Genomic DNA, 24994 nt, shown 5'->3' on the forward strand with positions numbered 1-24994 from the left:
TGCCAATGATACTGACCTTCTTGAATCGGGGTCGTCTCATCCCCTTCATTATGAGTCTCATTGATTGAGTCATCACGTTCAGACAATTCTTCACGTGCCTCAATGTTGTATGTGTTGTTCACATCATTAACTGTCATATCTAGTTTTTATTAAGAAAAGAACCAAAACTTGTTAGTAATTAACGAATGAATCAAAGCAATTGCGCAGCTGCCTATGCCCCACGGTAGGCGTCAAACTGTTTATCCGTAAAATGATACAACTTAATTTGTAAGATGTTTTATAGACAAGCGGATTAATTTAATCCAAACAATGATAAAGAAATAAGAGTAAAACTAAGAGTTAACGACTAAAATTAAAGAAGATAACAAGCCTTGTTCTGAACTCAGCCTTTCTGAGAGCAGAGGCGAAAATAATAATAAAGCGAGCATAAAGTTGTTAAATTGAGAGCAAAATAGTAAAGTATAGTTTTTTTGTGCAGAATATTTTCATGTGCTTACAATGGCTGTTGACCCCGCTATTTATAACTCTACCTAGGGAAACAAGATCGTAAAATCAAGCTCCTCTTAAATGAGAATAAAAGAGTCACTAATGAACATATAACGACAGGCTTTGAATGCAAATATTCTCTGCAACGACCGCTCATTTAATGTTAGCGGACCTCATTGAATGCTATTTGATGGAAAACCTTTGAACTTCTATCGTCGACTACGTTCCCTTCAAAATTTATTTGGTACCGGTCACACACGTTGTATCTGGTATTGGTTATTTCTCGACTCGTCCTTTGCCTATCTTCGGTTCCACGCGTCATTTTATCATTCGACCATCTGTTATCAATTAATTTTACCCCATACATATATACCTTATTTTTTTGTCTTAGTATGAAGCATCTACAATTTTGCACCACTTAGACCCAGAATGCACGCTCCTTTTGTAGATTTTAACCAAGAAAGAGGCAAAAAAAGGCAGTTCGATGCGAGAAATATTTCGCGTTCATACAGAGTTTAGGGAAGGGCCTATCCTAATACAAATGTTAGTGACTGATTTCATTATTCAAATCTGTGAATTATAGATCATACAGAAACAACTTTACTGGTGCTTTAAGGCTCCCTTCCAAAAAAGGCAAAAAGTAAATATAGAAGGGGGTACTCCATTTGTCTTGTTAGCTACATGAGGCATGCCTTTCAACAAGTATAATGAAGGAGAAGCATGTTGCATTCTCTCTGCCGTAGCTGACCTAAGAGAATATACATATAGGTCACTATCCGATCTGTCCGTCGTAGGATGACGAGCAAGCACTTTATAATTTGAAGTGATCATGATATATCATTTTCTCTTAGAAATTTATACTCCTTTAAATTGGCTAATATTGGGAGATATATTTATTGTACTTTATAAGCCTGATCACACGAGTAATTAAAATAGTAGATGAATGTGGTATCTCTTAAGGGATATTTATTTTTAGTTTATATGCAAAAGATCTGAAAATAAAATACTCCTACAAGTAATCTTTATAAGATTATTTTCTTCTATTTAAATTGTACATAAGTCATGTTAAACCTTTTTTCTTCTTCATGAAATGTGAAGGATAATACTCGTATAAGTTTATTTTTCTTTTGTGAAAAGAGCAGTGAAATAAATTAAAATGTGAATACGTCCCCAAGTTGCAGAAATTGAGTGTGGGTTAGGCCGTTAGCAATAAGCGATATAGGTTACCGGCTTGCTGACATGAGTGGCTTTACATTTAACAGAGTAGAATCTACCTTCTTATTCTTTAATTATTAGTTGCTTTATCAGATTTCAAGCTAAACTAATTATGTAAACAGTGACTAGTGACCACCACCACCACCATTAGTCTAGGCTATTTTTATTCATATGAAAGTAACGAGTTGGGGATACCAACTCATTTAATGCTTTTTAGTGTTGGCAACCTAATATTATTGAAAACTTCTCATCATTCTGGGTTAGTCATCTCCTGCTATACCCCAGCATTTGACTTTTTTGTCTTACGAAGTCTTAATAAGTAGTAGCAATGATAAATTAAGAAAAGTAATGTAAGATAATAATTGTTGAGATTATGACGAGTGTATTATGCAAGTGTGAAGTGTCTCACAAAGTCAACTTATCTAACATAGTCCCTTTTAGTAGCGAGTTATCTATGACACGCGAGTGAATCTGTGGAATTTGGTTAGGTGGGCGTGAGTCCCACTGATTGACCAAGGGATTCCCTATTTAGACACGCATCAAGCTTCTGCGAACCACATTCTACATTATATATGTCTGAAATATTGTCTGTACAAATACCCAGTATGGTAGCAAGATCATATTTTTATTTTTCAAAAGCTGTATAAGAGCCTGTTTGGCTGCTCATATAAACTAGTTGATATGTATTAAGTGCTGAAAAGTACTTTCAAGTGTTGAAGCTAATTTAATAAATGAGTAATTATGTCTTTGAATAAAAGTGCTGAAATTGATAATACGCAGCTGAAGTATTTGACAAAAAAATGTTGATAAACACATTTTTCTGTGAAAAATATACCTTAAATGCCCTTAAAATAGTATGTTTCATTTTTACAAGATTTTAAATTTCAGATTGATTGATTCACATACAAAATAATTATGTCTCATTTTATTTTTAGTACAAAATTGATTAGATGATGTGGTATACTTCAATACCATACAAGAGGAGGTGATTTATGTGGTGCCCAATTTTCGCGTGCACTGAATTATCAACGGACCTAATTCTTTTATGCGTTTTTTAATCAACTGTTGCGGAATAAATAATGCAGAAAGCAAAGAACACAAATACTTTACGTGGAAAACACCTGGCTCAAAGGTGAGAAAATCACTACCTACTTTCCAGTAGGTTTTTCTCAAACACTTCACTACAACTCTGAACCAACAACAAAGTCTACAACCTCATGCAAACCTAAGGATTAACTCTAACCCTTGTAGAAACATGCCTCAGGTTGTTGCCACGACTTCAAGTTAACTCTAATTTTGAAAGATACAACTTGAGATTACAACCTTTTGCAAACCTAATGATTAACTTTAACTCTTTTAGAAACACACCACAGGCTGTTGCGGCTGCTTCAAGTTATCTCTAACATGAACAATACAACTCAAGTACCTAGTACAATTTGCTTCTAAGTAAGCTAAAAGGTACAACTCAAAACGACTACTATACTTTGAACTAGAAGTAAAGACAACACATAAAATTCTTTATGGAACTGGTTCTTCAATCTGTTTCGTGAAGCTTCAGATTCACACTCTTAAGTCTCAGAGGAATGGTTCACAAAATGTCTTGCTATTTTGCTCTCAATTCGTGCTTTCACTTCTGTATGTGTGTGATCACCTGTAAAAGAGAACACAACTGATATTTATAGAGTTAGTAGAATAAGGATTAACTAGAGTTCTAATGCTTTACTCTTCCTTGGTGGAAGAGTTCTAGTCAACTTTAACTTCTAACTCTTCATTTATCTTGGATAGAATTATCTTCAACTAAGGAGTCCTGCTCCTTATCAATTATGCAACCTTTTCGTTTATGAAATATCATATATAACCACTTATAATTATCCACTTCACGTGCATGGCTTGTGCTAAAATCTGATTGTGGCTTGTGTGCCCTGTCCATGGACCTGGTTCATGCAAGTGTTGCTTTGTCAATCATCAAAACCAAAACCACTTAGGCCAACAAATTCTCCCTTTTTAATTATTACAAACTCTATGCTTTTCAGAAGCATGAAACCTGTTTCAACTTAGCTCAACATCAAACACAATGTTAGAATACTTTTCATTTAAAGTCACAAATCATCAAGGATGTACGAGATTCATTAGGTTATAAACATCACATTTTAAGCAAAAGCGCAACCTATCTTCCCCCTTTTGGCATCATCGAAAAGTTGCATAATTAAGTTGAATAAAATTTTTTTAGCAAATCTTACTCATGGCCACTGAGGCTACTTCAAATGCAATCATGAATTCAATTTTCTCTTATTAATCTAAGGATATTAGCCATCTAAGAAATATCAACAAACAATTAGAGCAAAATCAGTGAATATTATTGATAAGATTCTTTTACAAAGCATAAAAAGAAATAAAAACATATAACCATGAGTAAAAACAAAAAAATCTTACTTGGGTCACTGGTTACAATTGAGCTAGGAATGATTTAGGACTAGGAAGGACCAGGTTCTTGGTTTTTGGCTTGAAGCAGCTTTAGCATATCTTGAAGAATATCGCCATTCTTCTCTTTCTACTTTGCAAGCTCACACTTGAGAGAGTCTCTTTTAGCCTCTACTTCAGCCAACCGTTTCTGCAGCCTTTCAATCTCAGCATCATTAGCCATTTTCTTCCACTATTTGAGCTTTCTTGCTCCTTTTGGCAGACTTAATTCTTTTATACACAACTGAGTCCTCAGCCTCTGTTTCTTGAGAATTCTTTTGAGAAATCTTTCTCTTTTTAGAAGTAGGTGTGGGTACGTCCACATCCTTATATTCATCTTCAAGAACCAGGTTCATCTCCTTAATGACTACTCCACTTGGCTTACCAACCTTTTTCTTTCCTTTCCAAATGGCTTTCTTGACACTCTCAGCTAAGGCCCTTTTTACATTGGCCTCATTCTGCATCTTCTGGCTCCTTGTAGTTCTTCCTCTTGTGGGAGGAGTTTCTATAGGGATAGAAAGAGCATTCTTCCTCTTAGTGCCACCCATGCTCTTTCTACAGTCATTCCAACTTTGCTCTTCTTCTTTTGATTGTAACTATCTGACACATTCAGCAGATCGAGACTCTTGTTTATTTTAGCAAGAGAAGGAACTGGTTCATGAAAATATTTCCTTAACCTAACCAACACATCTGATGCACGTCTATCACCAGAACCATCACCTATCTCATGTGATTCTATCCCCATACTTTCATTCATAGTCTCCTCATGTAATCCATAATCAATGGGTGGATCAAACCCAGCCACTTGTTCTTACACCCTTCCCTTCGCATCAGCCTCAACACCCTCGCTCTCTTTTTATTTTTACTACCAATATCTTCAGTAACAATATTTCCTTTTTCACTACCATCCATAGACACAACCAAAACAAACCGATTCTCAAGATTTTCTGCAATTTCATAACCAAACTCAGGGTGAGAAACTTAGAGGTTACCTGTTCAATTTTAGAAGAAACTGGTTCTTCCCCCTCAATAGCAGACCAGAAAGAATCATCAGAATTTTGTGGTTCTTCAACTTGACTGGCTTGTAGCTTCTCATTCAGTTTCTTCGCTTATTCTTCGCTTGATACTATTTTATGTGCAGTCATTTTAATATGCCTTTTCTTGGTGGTTTGGGTGGTTGAAAGTGTGGGTGAAGGTTCTTTGGGTGGTGAGGAAGGGTTTTTAGAGTTTTTGGAATTCTCATGGGTGTTTTCCATTTGATCAGTTTAGAAACTTGAGAGATATGACGAGAGTTTTGAGGTTTTGGAGATTTTGATCTTTCGAAAAAATATGATATAAGAGGGTAAGGCCAGATCAATTTAAAGAGGAAAAGGTTGATTGTGTAACAATAGATTTTTGGATTAGAAGTCTTTTCATCTTGGGAGTCTCAATTTGAAGAGACGTCAAACTCTTCCCCAAAAATCTCGGCAATTATGGAGCGTGAGTTTAGGGGTGAAACTGGTTCATTTGTAACTGATTGGTTCAAAAGGAGTTTGAGATAATGTCGGACTCTTTTCGGATCATGATTCATATGCAGTTGTGAGCACGTGATTTTTGCCCTACAAGAACTACTCCCACAAAAATTCAAAATAAAATAGTTGTGTGTCGCTTGTGATTTATTTGTATTTGTCTGTGCATGTTTATTCTATTTTTATTACTGAAAAATACAAAAATATAGGTGTTGCATTTGCATTTACAATTTAGGATTAATTAACCAGTGATTTGATTTATGAAAATGCAAATCATAAAAAATAATGTACTTTGCATTTTTAGCATTTAATGTTGAATTGTGTGATTTTATTGTTAATTGGCATTTAATTGTATGTGATAAATGTTATTAAAAGATAATTAGTATTTTTAGTTAGTTAACTTGGTTTATAATTTTAGAAAATAGTTTAGAAATCAAAATGAATGAAAAGAACAAAAGAAATAGGAAGGACAATCGGATTGGGCTCAAATCCCTAGCCCAATGGCGTGTCCCAAACCCGGTCCAGGCAGCTCCTCTCACAGGATGGTGAAACGACGTAGTATAGGAACCAAACTACTTCGTTTCAATGGCAAAGATCTCAGCCATTCAACCAAGCCACATCCAACGGTCACAGATCAATACCCATATTCAAGAACCGAACCCGACCCGTTTACCCCGAACCAAACCCGCCTCAGTACTTAACCAAAACAACCCCGTTTGACCCCCTAACCTAATCTGGACCGTCGATCGTTCTTGATCCAACGACCAAGATTAAACCACCCCCTCCCTATATAACCTTAATCTCTACCCAGCCCTCCCAAACCAGACCCCCCCTGTTCATCGTCTCTCTCGAAGACGACCCCCCAAACCCTAGCCGCCACCAAATCTTCACCGTAAACCCGGCGGCAACAACGCCGATGACCATGAAACTAACACCCCTAGAGCACCTAACCACCCTCTCCACGAATCCCTTACCCGTTTTGCTCGAATCAGCCTGTAGCTTCTCGAATCTTCAATCGAAGATTCGAGCAAAACTTGAAACTACCCCAACCGGCCCCAAACTCACACCATGACGCCCTCAGACCTCCCTCGTTACCAAACCTCCTTTGGTTTGGTTCGAATCAGGCTAAAACCGTTCGAACACCAAATCAAACCCCAAGAACCCTAGAAAACCAAAGGTTGGAGTTTGTCCGAAGAAAAGGAATTTGGGTGTCCAGTGGACCTTAGTCGAAGTGTTCTCAGTTGAGAACACTCGATTAAGGTCCGTTTGACCTCAAAAAAAGGTCCGAGTCAGAGTCCAAGTCAGGGTCATCCAGTTTTCGAGTTCTCGAGGTATTTTTCCTTTCCTGTTGGTTCTATTTTTGTGTTTGTTTATATCTGTTTATTTTTTTAGTGTAGTTTTATTGATTTTTCAATTTTTTGTTGATTGATTCTGTCCTTCTTCAAAGACCTTTATTTGGTCGAACTTTTTCTGGTCATGGTCAAGTATATGATAAACTATATAATCGATTTGAATGAGTTTCGTCGATTAGTTAAGTTTTATTATAAATCCCTGTTTTCTATCAATACGACTCGAACCACCTGTGTGCCTAATCGATTCTGATTTGCTACTTATTGTATGTGTTGTAATTCGTGTAGTCGATTGGTTGTGTGTCGTCGATTAGTCTTACATGATTGAATGTTAGAATAACCTGATGATAATTTGATTCGTACTGCTTCAATTTTGATTGAATCAGTGTTTGAATTTGGTTGTGAATTGGTTATAGCTGTAGTACTTTAGCGATCAGTTAGAAATCAATTATTAGGTTTATAACTTAAAAATCAGATTAGGAGGTTTAGGACAGGGCAGTAGTTCATATTCCCAGGGGGTAATTTGGGCTTGAAACTTGAAAATGACTTAGTGTTCTGTCAGCAACATTAAAGTACCATTAAACTAATGAAATAGTTTAAAACAGTAGTGGGGGGTTGATGACCGTGTAAGGGATCATGGGCACCATTTCACAAGGTTTAAGGGATTTTGAATAGAAAAATAGGCTACCCATACCCACGTGGGATTAATAAATAAAAAAAAGTTTAGTGGGGAACAAAACATATACTAGTGGAATTGAAAAAGAGATGATGGGCAGAATTAGTATAAAAAATTCTGCCTAAAGTGCTCTTGAGAGTTGGTAAGGTCAGTGTTGGGTATAAATGGGGGTCTTGGTTCTTCTTTTTGGACAGACCAGGAAGGAAGAGAGTGGAGGGAGCTTTCACTGTTTCATTGCCTTAATTAACTTGTCAAAATTTCAGCCAGTAGTCCAACGGCCTGAGAATCATAAGCAGTTTTAAAATTCTCTGCTTCAAGTTTCAGAGATCACTTTTGAGAGTCTTTAATCAGTTAGGAACATTTCTGGAAAATTGGGAGGGAAGATTCTGAAAAACTGGAAGAGAGTTTCAAGAGTTAGTCTAGTTCAACTAGTGCTACCCCATTGAAACTGAAAAGAGCTTCAGCTCTAACTGTGGAGTTGTATTTTCGAGTTTTTCTTGGTTGCTAAATTCTAGAGGGTGTTTCTGCTTGTGTTTTGACTGATATTTGGTTGCTATCAAGCTATTTGGGGTCAGTTACTGGTTGTTTGTGTTGCTGTTGGTATTGCTGGGAATTTTAACTGGTTTTCCTGAGTCGCTGCTGGTTATCTTTTGGTGCATTGCTGTTGTGAACTGTTGTTGTATTGCTGCTCGCATTTCTGCTGATGCTGATCTTTCTTCTTCTTCTTGTATTCCAATACCAGGTACATATTTCGAGCCTATGTCAATGTAGCTCCATCTGTTGGAAATGTGAAATGAAACTGAAGCTGAATATCTGTCGTAGTTCCATTTTGATAATTTTGTTACGTTAGGTAGTTCTCTATATAGTGATTGAGTGCTTATTATAATAAAATAGGACTATTTTGAATGGTAAATCTAGGACTGTTAGCTTAAGGATTGTTAAACTAATTAGAGAAGTATGTTGAATCCGGAGTTAGCAGTTTATTTTGGTCTAGCTATTGTTATCAATGTAGGGCAATTTGGATCTGTATGAGGAATAGTTTTGTAATTGGACATTGAATTAATAATCAACAGACGCTAGGGTGATAAGCAGTTCTAATAGTCTTCAGTAATCCATTTCTAAATTCATGATTCCTTTAAGTATTGAGTATTGGTTTAATATTGTTAGTTTGAGTTAGTACTTGTTGTTGCTCAAATCCAATCATGCTTCCCGTCTGATTTCCCTTTATAGTGATAATTAGGAACTCACTAATAGATAACCAAGTAAGGTAATCTTCATAATCATCGAGTGCATGTTGAATAATTTGTAGCATCTCAGTGTATGTGTATTTAACTCGAGTTAAAATTTGGTCTGATTAAAGGCTTAACAGGACACTAGCGAACGGTTTGGGCTTCAATGTCCTTCACAAACAGCCCAGACTTCACACACGTAGCAACTTGTCAAGGCAGGTTGGCCATTTCGTTCCTAGGCAGACCTTGAGGCCCCAAAACCGTTGAGAGTTTGACTTAGTTGGAAGTCATAGGTTCAAAAGTAATAGCTTCTAAATAATGCTCATTAATTAGGATTTTATTTTGTTATTAGAGATAAATAGAGTAGAAAATCACAGTTGCTTTAGGTTTACCTTTCTAAAATAAACGAGATGAGCCCTGCCAAATAAAACGCACAGATTGCGGGGCCCTCACAAATGTATGTATTAATTACTTAAAACTCGGAATCGGCCGCTTATCGAACTTTACGGCCTTTCCCCAAAATAACCACGCGTTAGTCTCTTTAGGCGCGTACTTTAAATAACATTACCTTCTTAAACCCGGGTGCACATTTATGTGACCCAAATCCAAATCTCAACAGAGTCAAAATGTGTCAATAACCACGGGCACATTGATGTGACGTGGTTCGAGATGTGTTTTCATGATGTTGCAATTCTGGTTGAAAATAATAATAATAATAATAAAGGCGGTAAAAAGTTAAAATTTGCACATAGGTTCAACATGTATTTAAAAATCAGATAAATAAGCCGAATATGATAGTTGCGCGACCATGCTAGAACCACGGAACTCGGGAATGCCTAACACCTTCTTCCGGGTTAACAGAATTCCTTACTTAAATTTCTGGTTCGCGGACTGTAATACAGAGTCAATCTTTTCCTCGATTCGGGATTCAACCGGTGACTTGGGACACCATAAATCTCCCAAATGGCGACTCTGAATTAAATAATAAATACTGTTTCGATTGTCCTTTAATTGGAAAAACTCCCTTTACGCCCCTTTGCGGGGTGTAGGTGAAAAAGGTGGTGTGACAGCAGTTATTTCAAATTATGCGGAGTAGAATACATAACTTATAAGATCGATGAACCAGGTTCTTTACTTAAAGTTCTCTTGTATAAGACTAATTTTTTTCAAGAAAATAAGAGTAATATCATTAGACATCAGTGAGACATTTTAGCACATGACACAAAACTATACTAATAAAAGTATGAGACTGAGAAACATCTAATCTAATTATTTTAAAAAATTAATAAATATCTAACCAATCATTGAGTTAGAACCAATTTCTTTTAGGTGATCTTAATCATCCCTAATTCTAACCTCTTCTTTTCAAAGTGATCTCTACTTAAAAATTTCATGAAGATATCAGCTATTTGCTTATCAGTAGCACAAAATTCCACAGTGATCAAACCTTTTTCAAAGTTATCCGTCAGAAAATGATGCCTAACATCTATGTGATTAGTTCTTTTGTGATGGACCGGATTTTTGGTCATACTGATTGCACTTGTATTGTCATAAAAGATAGGGATACAACCTAAATTAATTCTAAAGTCCATTAATTGTTGTTTAATCCACAACAATTGAGCACAACATGAGGCAACAACCACATAATCAGCTTCAGTAGTAGATAAAACCATAGAGTGTTGCTTTTTGGTGGCCCAAGATACAAGACATGAGCCAAAAAAGTGCATCATACCTAAAATACTCTTTCTATCCACAAGAAAACTTGCATAATCAGCATCATCATATCCCACTAAATTAAAATAACTACCATTTGGATACCATAGGCAAAGATCAATTGTGCCTTTAAAGTATCTCAAGATCCTCTTGACAATCTTCAAGTGAGACTCATTTGGATTTGCCTAAAATTTAGCACAAATGTGTACACTGGAAATAATGTCACGCTTACTAGCAGTGAGATATTACAAGTGAAATATAACAAAGAGTTAATCATTCCCCTATACATTTTCTGATCAATAGATGGACCAGGTTCATCCAAATCCAATTTTATGGTTGTTGCAATGGGAGTGGCAATTTCTTTGAATTTTCCTTCCTGGTTTTGTTGCTAAGGAACAGGTTTATTGACAGATTCCCTCGAAGTTTGAGGATTAGTTCCTCTCTTGTCAGTTCCCCCTGTTAGGTTGCCCTAGGTAGAAGGACCTGGTCCATCACTTGTTCCTTCTTGTGATGCAACTTCTGTCTGGACTGTTGTTTCAGCATTTGAATTTTTTGTCAGCCCAATATCTTCATCATCTTGTCCCTTCCTCTTAGAAAAAATGTTAGTTTCATCAAAGGCAACATACACACTTTCTTCTACACACACAATTCTTTTATTATATATTTTATAAGCTTTACTATGTGAAGAATATCCCAAGAATACTCCCTCATCACTTCATCACTTTTGGGATCAAACTTACCTAGGGAATCTTTTCCATTATTGTGCACAAAGCACTGGCATCCAAATGCCCTAAGGTGGAATATATTAGGCTTTCTCCTTTTAAGTAACTCATATGAAATTTTCTCAATAAGAGGTTTAGTCATGCACCTATTTATGATAGAGCATGCAGTGTTCACAGCTTCTGCCCAGACCATTTCCTCCAAAGTCCTATTCTTTTTTTCAACTACACAATTTTGTTGTGGAGTTCTAGGAGAAGAAAATTATGATCTATGCCACTCATCACAACATTCAAAAAATTTAGTATTCTCAAATTCAGTACCATGATCAAACCTAATTGATGCAAGTTGATTACCTAGTTGTTTATGAGTTTTTCAGACAAACAAAGTGAACATGTCAAATGCTTCATCTTTAGATGTTAAAAATCGTATCCAAGTAAACCTAGAGTAATCATCAACAAGCACCATAGCATATCTCTTACCACCTCTGCTCATTGTCCTTATTGGTCCACACAGATCCATATGGACCAGTTTCATCGACCTGGTAGTACATACCATTACCTTGCTTTTAAAAGGGAATCTTACCTTCTTTCCCCTTGCACAAGGCTCAGAAACTTCATATTCCTTGAACTTAATGTTAACGGCCCTATCACCAAGTCCTTGCAGCCTAGTTTGTTGAGTTGGCTTAGACTTGCATGTCCAGGTCTTTTATGCCAAAGGAGGGGATCATTGTCCAACACACTTAAGCAAGTGAGTTCATTATCTGAAAGTGTGGACAGATCCACCACATATATGTTATTCACTCTTTTTCCCTGCAAAACTATCTTGTTTGTGGTAAGATTTATCACAAAGCATTTTGTAGAGGTAAAAGTAACCATGTTACCTCTATCACACAATTGTGATACATTTATCAAAATGTACTTTTGTCCATCTATCAAGTAAACATTCTCAATAGAGTGAGAATCAGACTTTCCTACCTTTCCAACCCCAATGATCTCACCTTTCTTTCCATTTCCAAAGGAGACATTACCTCATTTAAGGTCCTCAAGTTATAAAAACTAGTTCTTGCTTCCTGTCATGTGCTTTGAACAACCACTATCCATGTACCATATTTGGTTGCTCTCCCTCACTTGGACATTCGTTTCTTCATCATATTCTCCAATAGCCATTAGTGCTCATTCATCATCATCATCATCATCAGAGCTTTCATCTGAGCTTTCTCCCCAAGTAGCAACCATAGCCTTGGTTGGTCATTTATTGTTGCTTTTCTTGGGATAAACATGTTCCTTCTTCCTATTCCTTCGTTTAGCTCTTTCTTTTTTTCATTCAATCCCCCACAAAGGACAGCTCTTGATCATGTGATCAGTATTTCCACACTTGTAGTATCTATCATTAGTTTGTTTCTCCGGAGCTCTTGCCTTGCTGTAGTTTTCACTTCTTGAAGAATACTTTCCTCTCCTTAGGTACTTCTTGAAGTCTTTGGTAATCATTGTTATTTCATCATCTTCCAAGTCAGAACCTTCATTAATTATGAGTGACAAACTCCTTTCCTTCTTAGGCACATCCATTTTCATGGTTTGTCTTCTAAGTTTATAAGCAATGAGATTTTCAATCAATTCATCCAAATGGAGTGTAGCAATATTCTTTGATTCCTGAATGGCAGTGATCTTGCATTGCCAAGTAATTGGCAAGACCCTAGTAAGTATTTTATCAACCTTTTCTTCTTCAGGGATAATCTTGCTAAGAGATTTTAGTTCATTTGTTAATATGGTGAACCTTGTGTACATCTCCTGAATGGTTTCTCCATCCTTCATAACAAAGTTTTTATACTGAGAGTACAGTAGAGTTCCTCTTGATCTTTTCACCTGGGTTATTCATCATGGGCCAATCGCAGTGTGTCCCAAATTTGTTTGGCTGTGAACAACCCTAGATTCAGATGTACTCATCTGGACCAAGTCCACAAACAAGTCATTTCTTGGCTTTGGCATTCTTTTTCCACTACTTCAAATCCTCAACATTGCAATCAACTCTTGTCTTTGGCACATCTACTCATTCAATATTTTTCTTCAAAGTAGCTAGTGGACCATCAGTGACAATGTTCCATAGCTCATAGTTCTCTCTCTATATGTGATCTTCATCCTTGAATTCCACCAAGAGTAGTACTGGCCATTAAAGAGTGGTGGCCTAACAGTGGATTGCCCTTCCCAATTTCTAGGTGGTGCACTCATCTTGATCTTCTCCTAAGGTGTTAGCCTCTTCAAGGATAACTTGCTCTGATACCAATTGATGTTCTATACTTCAATACAACACAAGAAGGGGGCGATGATTTGTGTGGTGCCCAATTTTCGCATGCACTGAATTATCGAAGGACCTGGTTCTTCTATGCGTTCCTTAATCGTCTGTTGCGAAATAAATAATGCAAAAAGTAAATAACACAAGTATTTTACGTGGAAAACACCTGGCTCGAAAGGTAAAAAAATCACTACCTACTTTCCAGTACGCTTTTCCCAAACACTTCACTACATCTCTGAGCCAACAACAAAGTTTACAACCTCTTGCAAACCTAAGGATTAACTTTAACCCTTGCAACAACATGCCTCAGGCTGTTGCGACCACTTCACGTTAACTCTAACTTAAAAGATACAACTCGAGTTTACACCTTTTGCAAACCTAAAGATTAACTCTAACCATTTTAGCAACACGCCACAAGCTGTTGTGACTGCTTCAAGTTAACTCTAACTTGAACAATACAACTCAAGTACCTAGTAAAATTTGCTTCAAAGAAAGCTGAAAAGTACAATTCAAAACGACTACTACACTTGAACTAGAAGTAAGGACAACACATAAAACTCTTTATAGAACTGGTTCTTCAATCTGGTTCGTGCAGCTCCAGATTCACACTCTTAAGTCTCAGAGGAATTGTTCACAAAATGCCTTGCTATTTTGCTCTCAATACGTGCTTTCACTTCTGTATGTGTGTTATCACTTGTAAAAGAGAACAAAACTGATATTTGTAGAGTTAGTAGAATAAGGATTAACTAGAGTTCTAATGCTTTACTCTTCCTTGGTGGAAGAGTTCTAGTCAATTTCATCTTCTAACTCTTCCCTTCTCTTGGATAGAGTTCTCTTCAACTAAGGAGTCCTACTCCTTATCAATTATGCAATATTTTCGTTCAAGGAATATCAGATATAACCACTTATAGTTATCCCCTTCACGTGTATGCCTTGTGCTTAAATCTAACCGTGACTTGTGTACGCTGTCCATGGACCTGGTTCATGCAAGTATTCCTTTGTCAATCATTAAAACCAAAACCACTTATGCCAACATTAGATAAAATTGTTTTTTTAAATGTAAATTATTTTATGATAAACTAAAATCCGTTCATAAGCTATAATATAAATAAAATTAATAATTCACTTAAAGTTTGTTAGTAAAACATACTTAAATAGTACGCAAAATCTGAGTATTTACTGGAGTAGTATAGACAAAACTGAAAATAGAAAAAACAGACATCCCCAGGGGTAATATGAAGCATGAAAATTCTACCAAGATGAAGGAGGATTAAAACCTTCAGTAGGCAAAATAATCACGCTCTTTGATAACACAAAGCAAACGAATTTAATTAAGTAAAGAAGATGAGAAGAAGAGTTAATAAACAAGAAAACTTTTTCGCCTGCTTTTGATTTGATGCATAGAACAATGTTTTAAAGGGCGTGGGCGGAAGGTGAGGCGTTTTATATATGCTTTAGCGAGACATAAGCCCCGAGGCACGGGGCACAAGCCCCATGGGTTTTTAAATTTTAATATTTTATAAAATAATATAATTACAGTAAATATTTATAAATAGGTAAAATTACATAAAAATTGAAGAAAACTATAAATGTTTGACAAATATTTATAGATGTACTCCATCACCACAAAAAACTAGTCAAAATAATTCATTATACTATACTTACAAGTACAAGTAACTTGAGTTGAAAAGAATAAAGTTTTCTACATGGAGGAACAAAAAGGATGACTAACCTGCAATTTAAACTTTGAACTTAAAAAAATGACTAATTCGTTGCTTTTGGGAGATAGTAGCAGACTAGAGGACATGATAAAGAATTGGGAAAGACCATAAATTAGGGCTTCTATCAATAAAAAAAGGTCTTGACTTTTAAATTTAATTAGGGCTCCATAAATGCAGTTGTCCAAGGTAAAGTGGAAGCAAAGAAGGCGGCTTACCTGCGGTTAGTAGGGAGCACTGACGAGCAGGAGAAGAGAGAGAACAGTCAAAGGTATAAGGTAGCTAGGAAGGAGGCGAAGATGGCAGTGACGGAGGCTAAGCCGACAACTTTTGCTTGTTTGTATGAGGAACTAAGGAACAAAGGTGGGGAGAAGAAGTTATTCCGACTCGCTAAGGCGAGAGAGAGGACAACTCGGGATCTGGACCAAGTGAGGTGCATAAAAGATGATAACGGCAAAGTTTTGATGGGAGATGACCAGATTAAGAGGAGGCAACAGACCTACTTTCATAAACTTCTAAGTGAAGAAGGGGATCAGGATATTATACTTGGGGAATCGAGGAATGTCGACAGTCACCATGAATTAAGTAATTGTAGGGACATTGAGATCGATGAAGTCATGGAGGCAATGCGTAAGATGAGAAGGGGCAGAGCTACCGGGCCAGACGAAATTCCGGTTGAACTGTGGAGGTGTGTGGGTAGAGCAGGCTTGGAATGGCTTACTGCATTGTTTAGTGTTATATTCAAGACTAATAGGATGCCTGAAGAGTGGAGGTGGAGTACAATGGTCCCGTTGTATAAGAACAAAGGTGATGTCCAGAGCTGTAACAACTATAGGGGCATCAAATTACTAAGTCATACCATGAAAGTTTGGGAGAGAGTGGTAGAAATGAGAGTGCGAAGGACGGTGTCTATTTCAGACAACCAGTTCGGGTTCATGCCGGGGCGATCTACCACAGAAGCTATCCACCTTATTAGGAGGATGGTGGAACAGTACAGGGATAGGAAGAAGGAATCTCCACATGGTGTTTATTGATCTGGAGAAAGCGTATGATAGGGTTCCTAGGGAGGTCTTATGGAGCTGCTTAGAGGATAAAGGGGTCCCGGTTAACTATATTAGGGTGATTAAAGACATGTATGATGGAGCTAAGACTCGGGTTAGGACAGTAGGAGGCGACTCTGAACACTTTCCAGTTATTACGGGGTTGCACCAAGGGTCTGCGCTCAGCCCATTCCTATTTGCCCTGGTGATGGATGCACTGACTCATCATATTCAAGGGGAGGTGCCATGGTGCATGCTATTTGCTGATGACATTATTCTAATTGACGAGACACGAGGCGGCGTCAACGAGAGGCTAGAGATTTGGAGACATGCTCTTGAGTCTAAAGGTTTCAAGTTGAGCAGGACGAAGACGGAATACCTCGAGTGCAAATTTGGAGTTGAGCCGACGGAAGCGGGAGTTGAAGTGAGGCTTGACTCTCAAGTCATTCCCAAGAGGGGTAGTTTCAAGTACCTTGGATCGGTTATTCAGGGGATCGGGGAGATTGACGAGGATGTCACACACCGTATAGGGGTGGGGTGGATGAAGTGGAGGTTAGCGTCGGGAGTCTTGTGTGACAAGAAAGTGCCACCGTTACTAAAAGGTAAGTTTTATAGAGCAGTGGTTAGGCCTGCCATGTTATATGGAACTGAATGTTGGCCGGTAAAGAACTCACACATCCAGAAGATGAAAGTAGCAGAGATGAGGATGTTGAGGTGGATGTGCGGGCATACAAGGATGTATAAGATTAGGAATGAAGATATTCGAGAGAAGGTGGACGTGACCCCCATGGAGGACAAGATGCGGGAAGTAAGACTCAGATGGTTCGGGCACATTCAGGAAGAGCACTGATGCACCGGTGAGGAGGTGTGAGCGACTGGCTGTAGTGGGCACGCGGAGAGGTAGAGGGCGACCTAAGAAGTATTGGGGAGAGGTGATCAGACAGGACATGACGCGACTTAGGATTACTGAGGACATGGCCCTTGACAGGGAAATATGGAGGTCGAGCATTAAAGTTGTAGGTTAGGGGAAAGTTGTGAATATTTCTACAGCACAATAGAGTGAGACTAGCCAGTTAGGAGTTAGACTAAGAATGTCATTGGTCGTCCATTGATGCAGGGCTTTACCTGCTAGTTTTACTATACCAGACGTCTATTTCGTATTTCGTATTCTATATTTCATATCTCTTATATTGCTGTTATTTTATTATGCATTTTTATGGTACTAATATATCGGCTCCTGTTGCTTTTTTGAGCCGAGGGTCTCTTGAAAACAGCCTCTCTACCCTTCGGGGTAGGGGTAAGGTCTGCATACATATTACCCTCCCCAGACCCCACTTGTGGGATTATACTGGGTCGTTGTTGTTGTATTTAAGTTCCTTTTAAAACTTTTGAGTAATTATAAGCTGACCTTTGAGAATTTGGGTATTATAGGAAGGACTTATTCAGCAAATTTTATTTTAATTTGAAAAAGTCTCAGGGGCTTATGCCTCACTACAAAAACGCGCCTCAACGCCCGAACGTACGCCACGAATTGTTGGGTGTACGCTTCTTGAGACTTTCATCCCCCACCATTATCTCGGGACATTTTTGGTACAGCTCGCTTTGAGGTTCACTCTGAAAACGCCTTTTAAAACACTAATATAGAAGAGCTCTAGAACTCGATTGTTTCTTTATGGGGGCCGCAGTTTTTCTGGTTTACAAGAAAAGTCGTGAAAAAGTGAAAGAATGAAGTTAGGGAAAAAGTTAGGGTTATATTTGAGTAAGGTATTTCTGGACCAATAAAATAATCAAACTAAAGTACTTATAAGTTAAAAATTGATCGATTGGGAGTGACCAATTTATAAATTGTCTTATTTTAATTAATAAGCACTTTTAATTTTACCAAACGCGTTAGTAAGCTTAGCGAAACACCCTCAAAATCTTATACGTCAGAAATCATGCTCGTCAATTGTTTTTCTCACTATTCAATTGGAGTAACTAAAAAGTTTTATTATGTGCATTATACATTAGTTGTAGGAGGCTTTTTTTATTTTTATTTTTGTGTGGCTTTTGTGGGTCTCTGTTCCAAACTCTCCTTTTTTCTGCTCTACTTTGATATCTTTTCACTTCCCCGGTTCTCCCACCATCCAGTCTTGCCCGTTTCCTTTCCACAACCCAGTACCCTTTCCTCTAACATCAATTACTCACCAAATTAAAGCAGAAACTTTAGAGAAACTACGAAAGTAATCAATGAAAAAATGGCAAAAGAGGAAATTCAAACTGACGGAATTCTGCAAAAACATTTTGCCACACAGTCGAGAAGCAGCAGCGATGAATGTTTAACCAAGTTATTTTCCTTGTTTACTGGAGTACAAAAGTTAAGAATAACACACAAGTTTCAAAATTTTAAAGCAACACAAATGTTATGGTACATTAAAAATCACAAGTTTCAATAATCTTTTTAAACACGGTATCTAGTCAAATTATGTCAAATAAATTAAATCAGACGGAGTAGCAGTTTTATCTGACATAAATTTGGCAGGCAAGCAAATGTACTGAATCGGAATTGTCGTACATTGACTAATGGGGTGCGCCTCCAGTGCTACAAGTATCTACCAACTTCATTGGGTGCACACTAGATACACTTTGGTACTATGTCGTTCATACTTGAAATTTTCTGAATGAACAAAAAAGGCCAGTCTATTTCAAGAGTTGTTGAACAAAGTGAGGAGACCATATCATTCTCTTCACCGACCATGATAGCAACTGGGGAAGGGGGGTTTTCCTGTATCACTTTGGTTTCAAAGGCCTTACTGCACATAAGTGATATCAATATCTTTGTACAGTTTCACAAAGATATTTCAGAAGCCAGTCCTCTACAGTCAAACCAAAACGGACAAGGGGATTTTCATTCTAAAGGATTGGTATGGTGAATTAGGGCGACATGGATCGCTAAGTATCCACTTATTACCTATTGGGGACCCAAACATCTCAATAATTGATGCAACCAGTGCCATGGGATCTAAACATAAGAAAGCAAGCACCATTCGACGATCATACGGGAAACCAATCTCAGCTAGTCAGCTTTAACCAACTTTTCATGTTTTACATGAGAAAAGGTAAAAAGAAAACTAAAAGAGAACTGTCATGATAAATTCATGGATAAAGGTTGCACATTTTTACCCAAATTTGGAGCAATCTAAAGACTACCACCCCTCAATGCAAGAACGAGATGAAGAACAGAACCTCCTTCAATATTGTAATCCTTAGCGGTCTTGTCATCAGCTAGCTGCTTTCCGGCATAAATAAGCCTGCAATAAACCACAGATATGACTGGTATAACAATTGCCTCAAACAGATAAATGGGGAAACCAGCATATCTAGTACTATAAGTTAATCAAGAAGTTGGTAACAACACAATGCCCGTAGAACCAGTGCAGCTAGCAGTACAGGTAAATTAAGAAGCTGGCATGAATATTTACATCGAATAACATTATAGATCAAACTCCCATAGTTACTGGCTTTTTGCCCTTATACCTAAGAAACTAAGATAGAGCTAAATCTGGTGAAAATTTCAAATACAGACACACGGATTTCTATAAACCATGAATATGGTACTTCCCAGTCCATAAAGTACTGGTTAACGATCATTAAAACACCACAATAAGTTGTAAGAAAATTGCCGAAGATGAGATTCATGATAGTTCTCATCCTCTATGTTATATTAAACCTGAAAACAGATGGAGGGCGAGAAAGAAAAGTAGCAAAGGCCTTTCATAACGGCACTCACTGTCATTACCAACAAAAGAATTATAAAACAAAACAAGGAAAAGGAGCACAAAGCAGTCTACATTTTTCATATTATAAAATTTATAACACTTCTGCCCTAAGAAGTATAAGGAGAGGTGATCAGGCAGAACATGGCACGGCTGCAGATTTTCCGAGGACATGACCCTTGATAGGAAGGTGTGGAGGTCGAGCTTTAGGATTGTAGGTTAGGAGGTAGCCGAGCTTTTTTCTACTTCGTACCGGGATGAGGCTAGTTTGATAGGGTTGTTCATAGACGGCTAGTGGTTAATGTTGCGTTCACACTATCCTTCTATTTTTCATAGCTCTGGGCCTTAATTACTGGTTATTGTTATTGCATGTCATCTATTTTATGGTTTTTATGATGCTGTTACTATTTCTATGGTTTTTATTGACGATACTGATATATTGTCTCTTCTCGTTTTCTTTCCGTCTTCCTGAACCGAGGGTCTCTCGGAAACAACCTCTCTGTCCCATCGGGGTAGGGGTAAGGTCTGCGTACACACTACTCTCTTTAGACCCCACTTGTGGGATTTTACGAGGTCGTCGTTGTCGTCGTTGTAAAAATTATAACACTTCACTTGCAAGACCTTTAAAGATGCAAAAATCCCATGCATTCTTTCTTTTCCAAGGAACATATACGAGATTGTGATCGACTAACTTGGATGCCCATCAAATTGTTCGGTGAATGACAGTGGTCAACGATGAAAATGGGGGTGGGAAAGGGGCTGCTTGGGCTATATTTGGGCTTGTCATGATGAGCTGACTCATTAAATGGGTCATTGCCCAACCCTGCCCAAAATTCAATTGGGTTAAGATGTGTTGGGTCAAGATGGGCTAAACAATGGGTTGTAACTCAACCCGCCCAAATTGATCCAAATATTTGCAATATTCTCAACTTTTAAACAGTCAAATATATAAATTATCTTATATTTTGGAATAATGTCAATTCATGCCAAATAATTTTTTTCCTCAATTTGGATTTAGAATTTTATTTGATAGTTAATAATAACAAAGATCAGAATAATAAAATAGTAGCAAAATTAGAACTTTTCACACCCCCCCCAAACACACCTCCCACCACCCCAACCCCCACCCAATCCCCGATAGGGGTAGGGGTGGTGGGTTGGGTGATGGGGGTTGGTTGAGATAGGGAGGATTGGAAAAAAGTTGTGAAAAAGGTTTTCCCTTCTTTTGATACGGAAAATATTTTTGACAACCAACAACACCAACATACACAATATTATCCCATACCGTGGAATCTGGGGAGGGTAGTGTGTACGCAGACCTTACCTCTACCTTGTGAGGATAGAGAGACTGTTTCCAATAGACCCTCGGCTCAAGGAAAATATTTTTCACCAATAGAAGAAAAACAAATTCATAAAGACAATTTTTCAAGCATTTAAACCAACAAAGAAGCATTTACATGTACTGATCCTTGACAGCAAAGAAGCAAATCCCACTTGCCAATATCAGAAATCTGGTTAAAATATATTTGTTCAATTTACCAGCTTTGAAGTCGTACTTGAGTTTTTAAGTAAAACACTACATAGACTTACTAGAATTTAACCTATAAGTAACAACATACTCTCCGTCCCAATTTATGTGACACTCTTTCCATTTCCGTCGGTCTAAAAAAGAATGACATATTTAGTAACAAATTTAACTTTAAAATGCACATTTTACCTTCAATGAGATGATTCAAAGCCACACAACTATCTATGGCTTATTCTAGACTACAAGTTTCAAAAGTCTTTCTTTCTTAAACTATGTGCCCAGCAAAACACCATTACATATATTGGGATGGAGGGAGTAGCATAAAAAACTTAATTGAGAGGTTCACATTCAATTTCACACCCAAGCATCCATATCGAAAAGTATCCAAGAAAAATCACACAGATATCTGCATGTTAATATCCTATGTTTTGTGACTATTGTTATCTTGCATTCACTGTCATTTAAGAGAAGTATGGGGGTTATAATTCTAGGAAACATGTACATAACTACAAGTAGAAAATAGAGCATTGCAAAAATTATCGTTAAAAGGGATGCTAGAAGTACCAGAGAGAACACTACACCCTCAAAAAGAACGTTACCAACAAGCTTCTAGGCCAGGCACCTAAGTTGCTCCGGCACGGCAGCTTAGGTGCCGCGACACTAGTATGGGTGTGGGTATGGGATCCGTACCGGATCTGGTCAAACAATTTTGGGTACTTTGACCACGACAGACGGAAAAATTCGAGACGAGATACAATTTGATTCCCGAAATAAGAACCAAAACTAGGGTACATTTGAAGAAAATAGCATATCTTATCTAGAAAATCAATCCTTTACTTATTTACAACTTGAGAATAAAAAAAAATCCACACTTTACAAGCTATACATAAGTATTCCACAACATTTCTCATAATTTAGAGATATTTTTATTTTTTTGAATTATTTTAGCCGGATCCCCGCACCCGTATCCGCACTAGGATCCGTATCCCCAAATCTAAAAATTTACGTCTCGAAGGATCCGAGCAACTTAGCCAGGCACACAGTATTATAGAAACAACAAATACTTTTTTCTTTTCGGCCACAAGGTTAAGAGGATCAAATGTACAATAAAGACCACAAATACACAGTGAAAAACCAAGTAAAAACAGAAGAGACGCAAACCTTTGCTGCACAGGAGGTATTCCTTCTTTCTCCTCAACCCGTTCCTTAATTCGATCAATGGTGTCTGTGGGTTCAATATCAATCTCAATTTCCTTTCCAGTGAGAGTCTTCACCTTAATCATAGTTCCTCCCCTGAGCCTTAAAACCAGGTGAAGTGTTGATTCTTTCTGGATATTGTAATCAGCCAGAGTTCGACCATCTTCCAACTGTTTTCCAGCAAAAATCAACCTCTGCTGATCAGGAGGTATCCCTTCTTTGTCCTGGTAAGCAACAAATCCAGCTACTCATCAGCTAATGCCTAATAGTATAATATTCACTACTACAAGCAAGCATTAACCCCAGAAATTAAAGAACAATGCCCATTTGGGGGTGTGTTTTTTTTTAATGGGGGGTGGGGGTGGGTGGAGGAGCAGGAGAAGGGAAAGACTAACGCAATACTTTATTTTCTTTTTTTTGGGTTTGAAAGCCTAAGTCAATGGTTCACCATCACTATATGTATCAAACTAGCACGTTTTGGAAAGTATAAGAGAGGAAGTAGTGCACAGCAACCAAACTTTAGGATTGCGAATTTGAGCGAAACAGGGATGCAACACAAGTCATAAAACAAAATGTGGTATGTCAACCACCAACCCAATCATGATTCATTTCTTTTAAAGGAGAATCCCTAGTTAGAGAGCTAGTTTGAGCTAAACGGAGTAATAGATATAAAGATTCATATAGCTGACCCCAACCACTTTGGAACACTAGTGTTGTTTATATTTTAAAATTTTGAACTAATACAAATCCCCTGAACACCAACAGGATGTTCCTTTCGAATTTTCTAGTCTTTAAATTGTTCCTTTAGTGTTATATAGAACAAATAGAAGAATGAATGGGGTTCTTCCATTATACCAAATATATCATAAAGGATACTCCAATTCCCCCAGAAGGAAGACACTTTCCAACTGGATTGGACATCTAGTATTGTGTTCCTTTCTCCAAGTAAGTGGAATTATTTCGGATACATTCTTAATCCTTATTAGAGTTGAATGAATGACTAAACTACTTCTGAAGGACAGTAGAAGAAAAGTTATTAATGCCTTTTTTTTATAACTGAGAAATCCCTGACGCTAATGGTGCACGGTTCGAAACTCAACCGAAATAGAGGCATTCGTATTTTAATGCTAAAGCTAATCAAGACATAAAATTAGGAGTGCAAATAATAGTGCCCTTTCATCTTCTGATTTTCATGACCCTTCTTCCTTTTCAAGATTGTAAGGTGTGCAACTATTAGCCGAACAGCTAGCCTAGGGAAGAACTTAAAAGGCCATAACCCTAAATAGCAAAAACTAGAGCAATATGTGGGAATTCGTGAAACATATGACAACTAGAGCGAGATATTCACAAATAGCAACCAAAGAGATATCAAATAAAACAAAAGGAAAAAGCCGAAAACTAAAATTCATAGCTGAAAAGAATAGAAGCAAAAGCCAAAACGGATTGAAAAGAAAAAGAAACCTGAATTTTGGCCTTGACATTGTCGATGGTGTCGCTGCTCTCGACTTCGAGTGTGATGGTCTTTCCCGTTAGGGTTTTCACGAAGATCTGCATGACGGATTATTGCTGCTTCACACACACACACACAGAGTGCCGAACAAAGCTAGATTTAGTTTTACGCTAAAAAACTTGGGGCGCACTTTGCCGAATCCAATCTGTTTTGGGAATTTTGGGACTATTTTCGCGATTGGCAACAAATAATGGACTATTTTCTTCTTCTTTTTTTCCCCTTTTGGCCAAACAAGATTTATTAAAAAAGACTAACTACTACTATTACTTTTAGGAACTTAGAGGCAAAGCCTCAAAGTTTATGGTTTACTCCTTACACTACCCTCTTCTCCTGATCCTATGTTTGAGGTATAAGAAAGGAATGAGAAGCAAAGGAAACGGTCCAAAGAGTAAAAGATGGAATAGAAAATTAAGTGAACACTTCTTATTTCTTTCTTTTTCTCAACTTTCTTTCTTTAAAATATTTTAAATAAAATAAGAGAGAAATTCTGTTCCTTTTTAGTGTCTTTAAATAAGATGAAAATTTTCAAACTCTCCCTTAAGAAAATGTGCTCCAATGCTAAATTAGATAAAATATTCTTAATGTGCATTTTAAATAGTAG

At 37.4% G+C, this 24994-nt stretch overlaps 1 protein-coding gene across 1 annotated transcript; it reads right to left on the bottom strand.

Moving 5' to 3' along the window:
• Positions 1 to 19443: 19443 nt before the first annotated feature.
• LOC104215800 (ubiquitin-NEDD8-like protein RUB2) lies at positions 19444 to 24790 on the bottom strand. The gene is made up of 3 exons (XM_009765698.2): positions 24345 to 24790; positions 22848 to 23107; positions 19444 to 19693 (listed from the first exon to the last, which is right to left on the bottom strand). Exons 1-3 carry the CDS (start codon positions 24435 to 24437, stop codon positions 19582 to 19584), a joined length of 465 nt encoding a protein of 154 aa, XP_009764000.1. The 5' UTR covers positions 24438 to 24790; the 3' UTR covers positions 19444 to 19581.
• Between the last annotated feature and the right edge of the window lie 204 nt (positions 24791 to 24994).

Source organism: Nicotiana sylvestris, chromosome 11, assembly GCF_000393655.2.
Source record: "Nicotiana sylvestris chromosome 11, ASM39365v2, whole genome shotgun sequence".
Taxonomy (NCBI): Eukaryota; Viridiplantae; Streptophyta; class Magnoliopsida; order Solanales; family Solanaceae; genus Nicotiana; species Nicotiana sylvestris.